This window comes from Pongo pygmaeus, chromosome 3 (genome assembly GCF_028885625.2).
Source record: "Pongo pygmaeus isolate AG05252 chromosome 3, NHGRI_mPonPyg2-v2.0_pri, whole genome shotgun sequence".
Classification (NCBI taxonomy): domain Eukaryota; kingdom Metazoa; phylum Chordata; class Mammalia; order Primates; family Hominidae; genus Pongo; species Pongo pygmaeus.
This window is the reverse complement of record NC_072376.2, coordinates 164,632,450-164,645,476: the sequence shown is the minus strand read 5'-3', so window position 1 is coordinate 164,645,476 and position 13,027 is coordinate 164,632,450. Positions and strand designations below refer to the sequence as shown.

General features: G+C 43.0%; 1 protein-coding gene across 4 annotated transcripts in view; it reads left to right on the top strand.

Moving 5' to 3' along the window:
- Nucleotides 1-13,027, top strand: part of GATB (glutamyl-tRNA amidotransferase subunit B) — a 94,459-nt gene that overhangs the window by 56,237 nt on the left and 25,195 nt on the right. For all 4 annotated transcript variants that reach the window (XM_054484896.2, XM_063664196.1, XM_063664195.1 and 1 more), the window contains 4 exons: nucleotides 1,336-1,449; nucleotides 4,165-4,249; nucleotides 5,238-5,282; nucleotides 7,610-7,799. In XM_054484896.2, coding sequence (XP_054340871.1) covers nucleotides 1,336-1,449; nucleotides 4,165-4,249; nucleotides 5,238-5,282; nucleotides 7,610-7,799 — 434 coding nt within the window. The remainder of the gene's footprint in view (nucleotides 1-1,335; nucleotides 1,450-4,164; nucleotides 4,250-5,237; nucleotides 5,283-7,609; nucleotides 7,800-13,027) is intronic.

The following is a 13,027-nucleotide window of genomic DNA, read 5'->3' as shown; positions in this document are numbered from 1 at the left end:
AGGGATTAAAAATCAGGGGTTAGAAAATTCTTGTAAAAATGTTGAGAAGTCAGTGCTGGAGAGAGTAATGTCTGAGCTAAGAGACATCTTTTCTCTGTCAGCATGGGTGGCAATTGGGCGAGCCCTTCCCTTTCTCTGAGGGTGAGTGGTGAGGTGTCAGCCACAGGCCACCGGCAACCTCCAGCTTGGTATAGGCCCCACAGCCCAGCACTGGGAGAATGACAGAGAACCAGTTCCAAGGGTCTCCTTTTCTTGACATGGAATTCATTTTGACTACTTTATTATTTTAATATGCTTTTGCTTTGGAATCTTGGGAAATGAATTTATTCAGCCCATCAAGACACTCAGGTTTGACAGATTACTTTTAATTTAAAAATGTAACTAGGAAAATAAAATCCAACATTTTGTCTTCTCACTCTGTTCTCTTTTAAATGTTGTAAATGAAACGAGGAACAGAGAATCTGAGCTTTACTTTGTAGGGTGCCACATGTGATTCTTTCTTACCTACATCTATTTGTCTTGGGATTTTTCTCTCTCTCTCTTCCTCAAGAGCCTTTTAGTCCTCCCCACACATTGCCTGCTTCTTTAGGGCTGGTTGCTCCTAATCTGAGGGGCCTCCAGGGTCAAAGAAGGTCCACCCAGCATGGGGTCAGCACCTCTCTGAGTCCCACCACAGACTCCCGACTTCGTGACAGCGCTGTCTGTCTGCTGTAGCAAATCGTTACAGCAGTCAGGAAGGATTCGCAGTCATGTTTGTGGAAGAAAGAGATTAGTACAGTACCTGGAGGAAGGAGGAGGGGGGAAAGCCCAGGTTTCAGTTCTTGCCCTTGAGCTGCAAATTCTCAAGGACTCTCCTCTAAATCTCCTGGAATCACTGTTAGAAATCCACATTCCAATGGAGAGCAGTGTAGGGTTATCAGATATATGAGGCCTTTCCTCCAACTCAGCTCTGACACTTTGAAAAAAAACTTCCGTATAAAACTGCAGAGTCAATCTCCATTTTAATGGTTTTGTTTTTCTTATTTAGCACAAAAAAATTAGATCTCTCCAGCTGGCGAATCTAAAACTTCTCTTCCGTATGTGCATAAGCACACACATCTGTGTATGCTCACATGTACAGGCACACACCATAGATGCCTCAGGACTGTAACCCCTCTTGAGTGGCCAAAAGTAGCAGCCATGTACTTCAGAACCAACCGTGCCTTCTCTGAAGTTAGGCTGCTGTAACTAAACAGCAGGTAGAGTTAGATGCTGCTTCCTTTGACACTCCCTGCTTTTAAAAGACCATGTCACCTCAAAGAATTTCTAAGGAGTTGTTTTTTTCTCTCCTTCCAGAGGGCCAGTTGAGAGTGGATGCCAATATATCTGTGCATCACCCTGGGGAGCCTTTGGGCGTTCGAACGGAAGTGAAGAATCTCAACAGCATCAGGTTCCTGGCCAAAGCCATAGGTGAATGCCAGCTGCCGCTTCTAGTGTCCTTCTTCCTATTGTTTGTCTCTTGCTGGGTATCAAACAACCCAGAAACTTAGTGGCTTACACAAGAACTACTTTCGTTTTCACTTGTCCATTCTGCTTGTCCTGCGTTGGCTTACTCATGTGGCTATGGGAAACCGGCAGGCCAGCTGAAGCAGAGGGTCCGTGGTAGTCTCTCTCACACCTTGGGGCCTTGATGCTGATGTCTGCTGGGCTTCTCCATCCATGTGATCTTTCTTCATGCACTTGCCTAGCCTTGGCTTTCTTATGAGGCAGTGGGAGCATTTCGGGAGGATGAAGGCAGAAGTGAGTCCTAAGCTGTAGACCTCACACAGTGTCACTTCCAATGTGTTCTATTCAAACTAGATTGAGGCCAGGCACAGTGGCTCATGCCTATAATCCCAGCACTTTGGGAAGCCAAGGTGGGTGGATTGCTTGAGGCCAGGAGTTCAAGACCACCTGGGCAACATAGCAAGACCCCATCTCTATAAAAAATTAAAAATTTAGCCAGGTATGGTGGTGTGCACCTGTAGTCCCAGCTACTCAGGAGGCTGAGGTGGGAGGATCACTTGAGTCCAGGAGTTTGAGGTCGTAGTGAGCTGTGATCATGCCACTGCCCTCTAGCCTGGATGACAGAGCAAGACTCTGTCTCTAAGACAAAAAAAGAAAATTACATTGAATTCAAAGTAGACTTGAGGGGAAATTAGACTCCACCTCTTTATCAGAGGATCCACAAAAGACTGTGGCTATGTTTTACCATTTACTACCTTCTTTCTGACCAGCTTGAGATTTACTAGGTCATGGTTATTGATTTTAGATTGACCATGGCTTGACCTAAATGGTCATTATGTTTTCCTGCTTTTTATATTCTTTTTAACTGCTAGATTATGTGCCCATGCAGTGAAGTAGTAGTCTTTCTGGAGCACACACTATGGGTATTTCATTGATGATAAATGTATAATAACTAAAATAGTTTAGCAAGATAAATATCTGGGCAGTTCCGTAGATATAGGTAACTGTGAATTCAAGGGGAGGACCTCAGAGGACTAAAAAGATTTTTTAAGACCAAAGCTATCTAGAGAGGAAGAGGGAGGGATAGAGTTTGAAGTGCACCCCTTCAAGAGTGCACAAAGACCAAGACAACTGAATCTGTTGCCAAAGTTTTGCTGTAGCCAAAATGTTTAATAGAGCCCTGGTCTTGTCAGGAAAAGTATTAGAAACAGTACAGAAAACATGATTCTAGTCTTGTATTAGACCTTATTGTCCTGAACCTGAAGTGAATCAACCAGCCTCAATGAAGACAGTCTTCAGGAAAAAGGCATTAAAGTGGTCAAAGGGTTAGCTTATGGGAGCAGAGAGGGAAGGGGTAGGCTCCCATATGAAGGGAGACTAAAGATGGTGAACTGTTCTGCCTCTGGAAAGGGACATAACCCATGTTCCCAAAGCCGTGAAAGGTTTGAGTCAGGGAAAACCCTTATAAGCCAAGTTGGTGAGGAGGAAGCCTGGAACAAATGGAGGAAGTTCCACCTCCCCCTGTAGGTAGTAGTGGGCTGGGACCCATTATTTTAAGAGGTGGGGATGGTAACCTTAAAAAAGCAGCCTGATTTTAGATAGAGTCATCCACGAGTTCTGAAGGAGACCCCTAACCTCCTGTCCTATGAAGAACTCTTTGGAGGATCAGTCTGAGGGAGAACTCTCCCTGTGGTCTGACTCAGAGTGGAAGAGCCAAAGCTTTACTACTGTGGGTTCAATTCTCCAAGCCTGTGATTTTTTCCACCACATTTTTCTCCCTATGTCAGGCGATTTAGCCATCATCTCGTGTCAACCAAAGAGATCACTGGAGTTGGGGAGAGATGGGGAGCAAAAACTAACACGTTTTGCTGTTGCTGCCTCTTAGCAGCTCAGATAAAAGGGTTTAGGTTTGGTCAAGGGAAGGTAGTACATGGTGGGAGGGAGAGTTAAGGTGGAGGCTCAAGATACCTTCATAAAGCAGCTTAGCAGGCCGGGCTCAGTGGCTCATGCCTGTAATCCCAGCACTTTGGGAGGCCAAGGCAAGAGGATTGTTTGAGACCAGGAGATTGAGACTAGCCTGGAAAACATAGTGAGACCCCATCTCTCAAAAAAAAAAGCAGCAGCAGCTTAGCAATTCTGGTTGTGTTTTGATTCCCACAGCCTCCCTCATTTGATGGTGAGGTGTGGATCCATGGATCTTAATCATTCGGGGCCGTGGGTCCCTCTGAAAAGATAATGCAAACTCTGGATCCTCTCTCCAAAACCTGCACATATGCACATAACTCACACTTTGTATATAATTTTGGGGATACCAGAGCCTTTGAAGCCCATCCCAGGCTCCCAGGGTAAGAACCCTGGGTAGGCAGCAATCTCAGACCGAGATATTGGGCCCAGCCCCACTTCTGCCAAGTCATGTCATCTGCATGGGGTTGCTTAATCTCTCTGAACCTGAATTGTCTCAACACGGAGTGAGCCTGCCTTCCTAAGGCCCTTTCCAACACCAATATTCTACGATGGCAGTGAGAAGGAAATATAGTGTATAAGGGAAGGATTATTATAAACAATCTTCTTGATTTTTTTTTTTTTACTTAAAGATTGAGAAGGGTTGTTTCTAATTATTGCTTGACTGGATGAAAGGTATAATCAAAATATGATGCTAAATTAGTGTGTTTTTCCTAGACTATGAAATTCAGAGGCAAATCAATGAACTTGAGAATGGAGGTGAAATTCTGAATGAAACGCGCTCATTTCATCAGAAGCTGGGGTGAGTTCGCATTGCTGAGCATCCTGACCACAGCCAGGTGGGGTGCGAGAGGGCTGGGCTCAGCCGCTGACCAGACATGTGACCTTGAAGGAGGCACTTAGCATCTCCACTCTTAGGTTTCCTCATTAGTACAATTAGAAAAGTACTGTACCCTTCACGCCTGTAATCCCAGCACTTTGGGAGGCCGAGGCGGGCAGATCACGAGGTCAGGAGATCGAGACCATCCTGGCTAACATGGTGAAACCCCGTCTCTCCTAAAAAAATACAAAAAATTAGCCAGGCATGGTGGCAGGTGCCTGTAGTCCCAGCTACTCGGGAGGCTGAGGCAGGAGAATGTCGTGAACCCAGGAGGCGGAGCTTGCAGTGAGCTGAGATGTCGCCACTGTACTCTAGGCTGGGCAACAGAGCAAGACTCCGTCTCAAAAAAAAAAAAAAAAAGAAAAGAAAAGTACTGTACCCTATAGGGATATAATACACCCTAGGGCTGCTAGGAGACTTGAAGTGACCCAGACTGTGCCCAAGGCTCTTTCCTTCTCTGCTTCCAGCTTACCTGCCTTGTGGCAAGAATTTTTACTTCCTTAATAATCTATCAGACCTTTCCCAGCTGAAGCTAGAGGCAGAACAGAGTGAAGACCTGGTTGTAGAGATGCCTTATTTTTGTTTAGATAACTTGGGCCTTAATTTTCTCACTCAGAATTTTGAGCACTGTATACTTAAAGCAGAATACTGAAAAAAGCTCAAAAGCCGAGTTTGAGCTGGCTGAAAGCTGGATATATTGAAGTCATTTCTTTTTGAAAAAAAACGATCATTCTGTACATTTCGCTTTCTTTATCATTATTTTTTGAATGTATTCATTTATGGTTTCCCCATGGAAGGCCACAGAGTTTGATTTTGCCTGTGTCCCTTATTGGTAGGGGAGCCCTTCCCCGCGTATAGGCTGGCCAGTGCTGCTTGCAATGTTTAATGTTTTCTTATTTAACTATTGCAGGTGCACCATGTCAATGAGAGACAAAGAAGGAAAACAGGACTACAGGTGGTTACTCCTTATAGCAAAATACCGCTATATATCGGGGTCTGGGGCGTATTTCAAGTTCATTTAAAGTTCAACATAATGATCCTGAACAATTTTTAGAAACCACTTTTTGTCATTGTTGTAACATGATGGGACATCTAGACTTCCTCTTTGATATGCATACCGAGAGAAGTACTAGTTTCTTGATTTGGTAGCCTCAGAGTGCCTTGTTTGACTGATTCAGCTTTTGGAAGAACTTGTTCATCCACTTCTGTGTCAAAGTTGTCATAGTTGAGCTAGGAGGATGGCTGTAGAAGTTGGGGCCTAGGCTGTTCTTATTCTAATGTTCGATAACCGATTCAGTAATACGCTGAATGAAGCTCCTTGAGAAGAAATGAGAAAAGAGATGTTGATAGTGTATGTTGATGGTAGTTCCCTTGAACCTCACATGATGCTATTTCATGATAAATTAAGTTGAACTACTTAATATGAGACCCACAAATAAAGCAAATACTAAGAACAGGCATAAGATAACTTGAAACTTTTATTTTTTTCTCATTGAGTTTAGCAGGTTGAAGTTTTAAGTAACAAAGTTGTGAGATCAGCCACCTTTCCTCTGTGAAGGGCAGAAAGATGCAATGTAGCTATTATCAATGAGGATCAAAATTTGCATGTTTATGTGGGAAAGAAGAAACTCATAAACGCTTAGCGTGAACCTCATCCCAAGAACTCCCATTGTGTGTCTGCTAGAGTCAAAATTATTTTAATTAACCGTGAACTTCCCGGGTGAGTCTGTTCTCCCAGGGGCCCACTTTATTCCTGAGCGTTGCTCCCTGCCCTGTTGGTGCGCCTTCCCCTGAATGTGGAGTCCGGCTTTCCATCCGCCCGTGGCTTCAGCGTGATGCCTCAAATGATAGTGAGCTGCAGGAAGCTTCCCCTGGGTTTCCTCTTGCTCTCAGAAGCCAGACTAACTCACAGAAGAGATCTGGCAGTGAGCCGATGGGTAGCATGTGCTTCGAATCCATTCCCTCCGAACCACCACTTCTTCTGAATACCCTGCTTTTTCTACATAAGCCCTTTGACAAAAATGGGCAGAGAGAAACCATTAGTGCTGGACGAGAACAGAGGGAGGGACATCTTGTTTCATAAGATTACGTGCAATGGTGCAGCTTCGACACTTAAAAAAATTAATTCCCTTCATTTTTTAGAGCAGTTTTAGCTTTACAATAAAATTGAATGTAACGTCCAGAATTCTCACGTACTCCCCCTCCCCACTGTCCCCACAGAGTCTCCTGTTAATGTGCCACAGTAATGCAAGATGTTCATTTGTTACAATGATGAAACCAATCATACTTCCTTATTGGGTAGAGTCCATGGTTTACACTAGGGTTCCTTGTTTGTGTGGTACATTGTGTGGGTTTTGACATATGCACAATGACATGCATCCACCATCGTGTCACACTGAGAAGTTCCACTGCATGCCCTGTGCTCCACCTCTTCATCCCTCCCTCCCTCTCCTCCAGCTGTCACATTTTATTTAGGCAAAATCTATTCATTTCTTCTGTTTCTCAAGGGTAAATTTTTTTCCTTTCATTTTTTGTTTATGTAAATGCTGCTAAAAATAGTAGAAATGTTGAAATGGGGGGAAAGTCATCTTTCCTTCTGATAAGCAAATTGTTCCCATTTGGTCCTGTTTTTTCCAGCCTGTGTCTTTATGAGACATAGTCCTGCATGCATATGGATGTTTCTGTCAACAGTGGATCACGTATGCTACATGAGTCTCATTAGATTATCATATGGCATTTTTACCATCCCTTTCTTGTTCAGACATGCTTAGATACAGCAATGCCACTGTGTTACAGTTGCCTGCAGGATTTGGGACACTCAGCAGCCTTGGAGCAGTAGGCTACTCCACATGGCCTATGTGTAGTAGGCTGTACCATCCAGGTTCATGTGAGTGCACTCTGTGATGGTCCCATGATGAAATCACCTAACGACACATCTCTACGAACATATCCCCATCATGAAGCAACACACAACTGTGGACACAATTCCTGATGAACTGTGGAATGAATGATCCACAGTTACAAATCCCAGTGTGACTTCAAGCCTGTGTTGTGCTTCTTTCACTCATCTTATTTATAAGCATGGAGAGGGGTGGGTTTGGAGGTTTTGACACTTATGCAATGGCTTCCCTGGGAAACAGAATTGACATAATAGGACATTTGAAAATATTTGCAAGTAACATGGCCTCTAAACACAGAAACATTCATATTACTGGGGGAGGTTTTGTTTTCTCATTAATCCAAGTACTCCAGATTCAGGTCCCGTCTCCTCTGTCTGCCCAGGTTCATGCCAGAACCCAACCTGCCTCCCCTGGTGCTCTACGACGCCACATCTCTGCCCGCAGGTGCAGACCCACAGCAAGTGATCAATATTGACCAGATTCGGGAGACACTTCCGGAGCTCCCCAGTGTGACCCGAGAGAAGCTTGTCCAACAGTATGGGATGCTGCTGGAACACAGCTTCACTTTGCTGGTAGGTATTGATCAGATGCCAAGAGCATCCCGGCTCAGCAGATGGGGCAGTTCCCTTCAGAGACCCCACCACACGCAGGCTGCCATGGGCTCTGAGTGGGGTGGGCGTGTTTCTTGGGTTGTACTATAGATGCTACTGAGAAGAATAAGATGTAGTAACCTTTGCTCACTACCCTTTATGGTAAATGCTCCTCATCCAACCAGAAGATGAAACATAATCTTGTGTTAGTCATTTCTTCTGTGTAGAAATGAACGCCTGACCACAGCAGCTGTGGAGACTTCTTAAAGACTGTCCAAATGTTATGGATGAGTTTTTCCCATGTGTCTGAAGCACAAAAGAAAATCAATGTATAGGGTTTCTGGATGTCTAGCTGTATCGAGCCATGACAGGGCTGGCAGGATGTTGCGTTCTCAAAAGCCAGCCAGTTGTTTTGCCAATTTCAGAAGAAAACATTTATTCCACATGAAATACTAAAAACTCTGACTAAAAGTATCAGTCCTTTGAGGCTTGAGGCTGCCTCTGACGTGGCTGGTAGAGAACCTGACACTGTCGAGATCTGCTTAGGGATTTTCCATCCTTTTCAAAGCTGCCTGGGGCTTTGTGGTTTTCTTTGTCATGGCAGCATTAAAGTGATGCGGCATCAGTGAGGGTAGCATTTTGTCACAGTTGTTGTCGTCTTGTCTGTTAGGAAGGAAGTGGGAAGTTTTGTTGCTGCATCTTCCAGGGAATCAGTATATGCCACACCTATCTTTTGGGGCAGCAGGATCTGTGGAAACTGGATTTTTGCTTTTTGGATGGCCAGTCATAACTACATTGGGATGCTGGAGTATACCTATTTATATGTCTATTTATACACTTCCAATAACAACATCCTAGCATTTACAGTACAACGTAGGCAGTCAGATGCATGTGATTCTCTCTTCATCATCCATAAATCAGCTACTTGGAGAAGCAGAGTTGGTCACTGCCTCCTGTGGGCTGCTGTTTGATCTTCTTACCTCTCTGGCAATTATATCACTGTCTTTTAAGTACTTATTAGTGTATGTTGTTCAGCATCTTGAAGGCAAGGACTGCTTCATCCTCTCTGCTACTCAGCACAGATGAGCACAACATTAGCAGTGCTTAATGCCACACTTTGACTATGACTGAGTCAGTCAGCATTCCGTACAGAGCACCTCTTAACCCAAAGCCTCTTACAATTCATGTATTTTTCCTAGGTTGACGTAACAAAACTACGTTTTAGTCTTATACATCTTCCCCACCAGCTTGACCACTTGAGTTTCCAACCTACTTGAAATAAACACTGAATTCTAGTCCTACCTTTTATTACTATTTGTGAAATTACACAGGAGATGGGAGGAAGGGACCAAGACTATCCAGCCTCAAAGATTTAAGTTACCTCCCTCCACTCAGCAGGAGCCCAAGCCAACCCTTTGAGGTAGTGTATGATGAACCAAGAAATGGCCAAGGTTTCTTTGCTCAAAATGTGATTTCATAGAGAAATTGACTATATATAACATTAATTTGTGTGTGTGTGTGTGTATTAGCTGTCTCCATAAGAGAGTGAAAGAAACTTTCAGAATCTCTCCTCAAGAATACAGCTGTTTCTGTTCAAGGCACTGTATGAGAATCTGTGCCCCCTTCAGAGGGCATTTCCATAGGATTGTTACTCTCGGCCGTTGATGAGGGGTGATGGGGACAGTGCCTGCCTCACCTCACTAAGCATAAGCTCCATGAGGGCAGGGACATTTTTGTATTTGTGTTTGTGTCCTTGTCTTTATTCATGGGTCCTGCATGGTGCCCAAACCTAGTAGGCCTTAAATAGGTGTTTGCTAGGGGCTGGCAAATGAGTGAGTCTATATTTTAATAGTTTAAAGGCCTGTATAGGGAAACCTACCTTCAGTTATTTAGTTCAGCACTTTTTTTTTTTTTTTTTTTTTTTGAGACAGGGTCTCAACTCTCGCCCAGGCTGGAGTGCAGTGGCATGATCTCGGCTTACTGCAACCTCTGCCTCCCAGATTCAAGACATCCTCCCACCTCAGCCTCCTGAGTAGCTGGGATTCCAGGCATGCACCACCACTCCTGGCTAATTTTTTGTATTTTTAGTAGAGACAGGATTTTGCCATGTTGGCCAGGCTGGTTGAACTCCTGGCCTCAAGTGATCCGCTTGCCTCTGCCTCCCAAAGTGCTGGGATTACAGGTGTGAGCCACCACGCCTGGCCTGGTTCAGCACTTTTATTAGCATCTTCTGTATAGCACGTACTGAGACAGAAACAAAAGATTTTTTTTTTTTTTTTTGCCTTCCAAGAATTTATACACACACATGCACACACACACACACACACACACCCCACTACAATAACCAGCCCCCAGGACAGATTACACTAGATAGATGGATAATGTAGGATCAGGGCCCACAAGAGGTAGTGGTTAACTTGATTGGAAAAAAAAAAGAGTGAATTTTTTGGCCATTTTTGAAAGGACTTTTTTTGATACCTTAAAAACGTCCTTATTTTTATGGCTTGCAGATAATGTATTGGGTGATTAGTATTTTTCCTTTAAAGGGCTAGTACTTGAAATTTCCAAGATGAGTGAGATTAGAATGAGATAGGAATGGAAAGAGAATGATTCAGACAAATTGTTTTCCTGAAATTAGGCAGCCTGAGCCCTTTATGACTTTGTAATCATTGGAAGCTGCGTTACTCATAACATACCCGAAAATGATATGTTCATGTTTTTTCCTGCGTTCATCAGAAACACAGCAGATTGCTGAGAAGGGCAGATGCACAAATCTAATGAACCATCTTTCAATTTAAAGAGCGCCCAGGAGTATTCATTAAATAAATAGCAGTGGTGGAGGTGTGCTTTGCAGAGCTGCAACTCTGTGCTCCGTGTCTTTGGATTGCTTATTAAATTAAGCGTTATGCGCATGCCCACCCCCACGCATACCTCACCCACAAATGATGAAAAACTTCAGAATTTAACTCTAGTCTTTAATTTATCTTGTCATTTTATTGTGCAGTGAGCACCAAATTATTCTTAATATTTACAGAACTCTAATGTTATACTTTAGCGTCTACCACACACAATACCTGACACAGTAGGTACTCCATGACTGGGTGGACAGACGGGTGAGTGAATGGGATGTTATCACAGCACACAGGAACATCCTGGGAGAAGCAGTGTTCCTGATAAAAGCATCCCTGTTTCCAAAGGTCAGGTATATAAACCATGCTTTGACGACCCAGAGAATCATGGGGTATCTTGCCCCACCTAAAACTTCAGCCTATTTAGCTAACCTTGCTTCTCTAGCTTATGTCAAGTTGCCTCAATTTCATATATATATATATGAAATCGATTTTTTTTGTTTGTTTGTTTTTGAGACGGAGTCTCGCTTTGTCGCCTAGACTGGAGTGCAGTGGCGCGATCTCGGCTCACTGCAAGCTCCGCCTCCCGGGTTCACGCCATTCTCCTCCTCAGCCTCCCGAGTAGCTGGGACAGAAATCAAGGCAACTTGATTTTGTGTGTGTGTATGTATATAAACATATATGTCAAGGCAACTTGACATAAGCTAGAGAAGCAAGGTTAGCTTTTCTCTATATATAAATTCATATATATTATAAAACACATATACAGAAATATTTATGATTATAAAATTTATTATAAATGTAGGGGCTACAAGTGCAATTTTGATACACAGATATATTGCATAGTGTAAGTCTGGACTTACAGTGTAACCATCACCCAAATCATGTACATTGTACCCAGTAATTATTTGTCATCCTTTATTCCCCTCCTACCCTTCCAAGTCTTCAGTGTCTGTTATTCCACACTCTGTCTCCCTGGGTACACGTTTAGCTGCCACTTAATCAGCGAGAACATGTGGTATTTGATTTTCTGTTTCAGTGTCGTTTCACTTAAAATAGTGGCCTCCAGTTCATCCATGTTGTTGCAAAAGACATGATTCCATTCTTTTTTATAGCTGAATAATATTTCATTGTGTAGTTATACCACAACTTCTTTATCCAGTCATCCTTTGATGGACGCTTACGTTGATTCCATATCTTTACTATTGTGAATAGTGCTGTGATAAACATTTGCTTGCAGGTATCTTTTTTAAATGATGATTTCTTTTCCTTTGGCTAGATGCCCAGTAGTGGGATTGCTGGATTGAATGGTAGCTCTATTTGTAGTTCTTTAGGGAACCTCCATACTGTTTTCCATAGAGGCTGTACTAATTTACATTCCCAGCAACCGTATATAAGTGTTTCCTTTTCTCTACGTGACCTCATTTGTACAGATTAAAGAATAGAAATGTTGAAGCTGAAATCCAGGCATTAGGATTCTGAAAAAATGAGAGATTCTAATAGCATAACAAGTTTTTCTCTGAGTCAGTATATCAGTAGTAGTTATTATAATAGAATGATCAGAATTATATGCATGTGCATTTTTCTTAGCAAAATCCTCCCCGGCTGATTTCTGTGGGTCATCTCTTCCTAAACTCTGTGCTTTACTTCACTCAGAGAACATAAAAGCATTGTAGCCATTTGCCTAAGCAGCCTAGAAAAGGCTGCCTGCTTCTAGCATGCTCTGCAATTCACATTGTACGACTTTTTAATCTATTCTTACAGCAACCCTCTGAGGCAGGGACTGCTGCTCTCCCCATTTACAGGTAGGGAAATGTAACCTCTTTGGTTCAGTAACTTCCCCAAGCCCGTATTGGAGTCACATTCAGATCATGCTGACTTCAAGGCCCACGCTCTTCATTCCTAAGCTCTGGTGCCCGCTTGCATATATAATGTGCTATAATGTCAAACAGAAATAATGTTTTTAGTTAATTGCTGTTTGGGGTCACTTTTGTTTCATTAGTGGAGAAAACAGTTTTTACTTATGTTAACATTCATGCCACTAGCCTTTTGTGCAGCACAATCACAGAACATAGATTCATTTAAAAGTTTTTACCACTCCTATTGGTTTTTAAGATGCCAGACTGCCCTATAAATAAACATAAAGTGCCATCCACTAAATTTAGTGAAAATCAGTCAACGCCAATGAAAAGCAGAAATCATGTCTATTTTCTAAGTGAAAAAATAAAGTTAGAAGAAAAGTAATATAAGCTGTCCTCTGCAGCTTTATTTATTTTGTTTCTTAAACCTTCTGCTGGAGGCCCTTGAGTCCTGTCTGGATCATTGGGAAGTTCCAGGCACGGTGACTCACACCTGTAATCC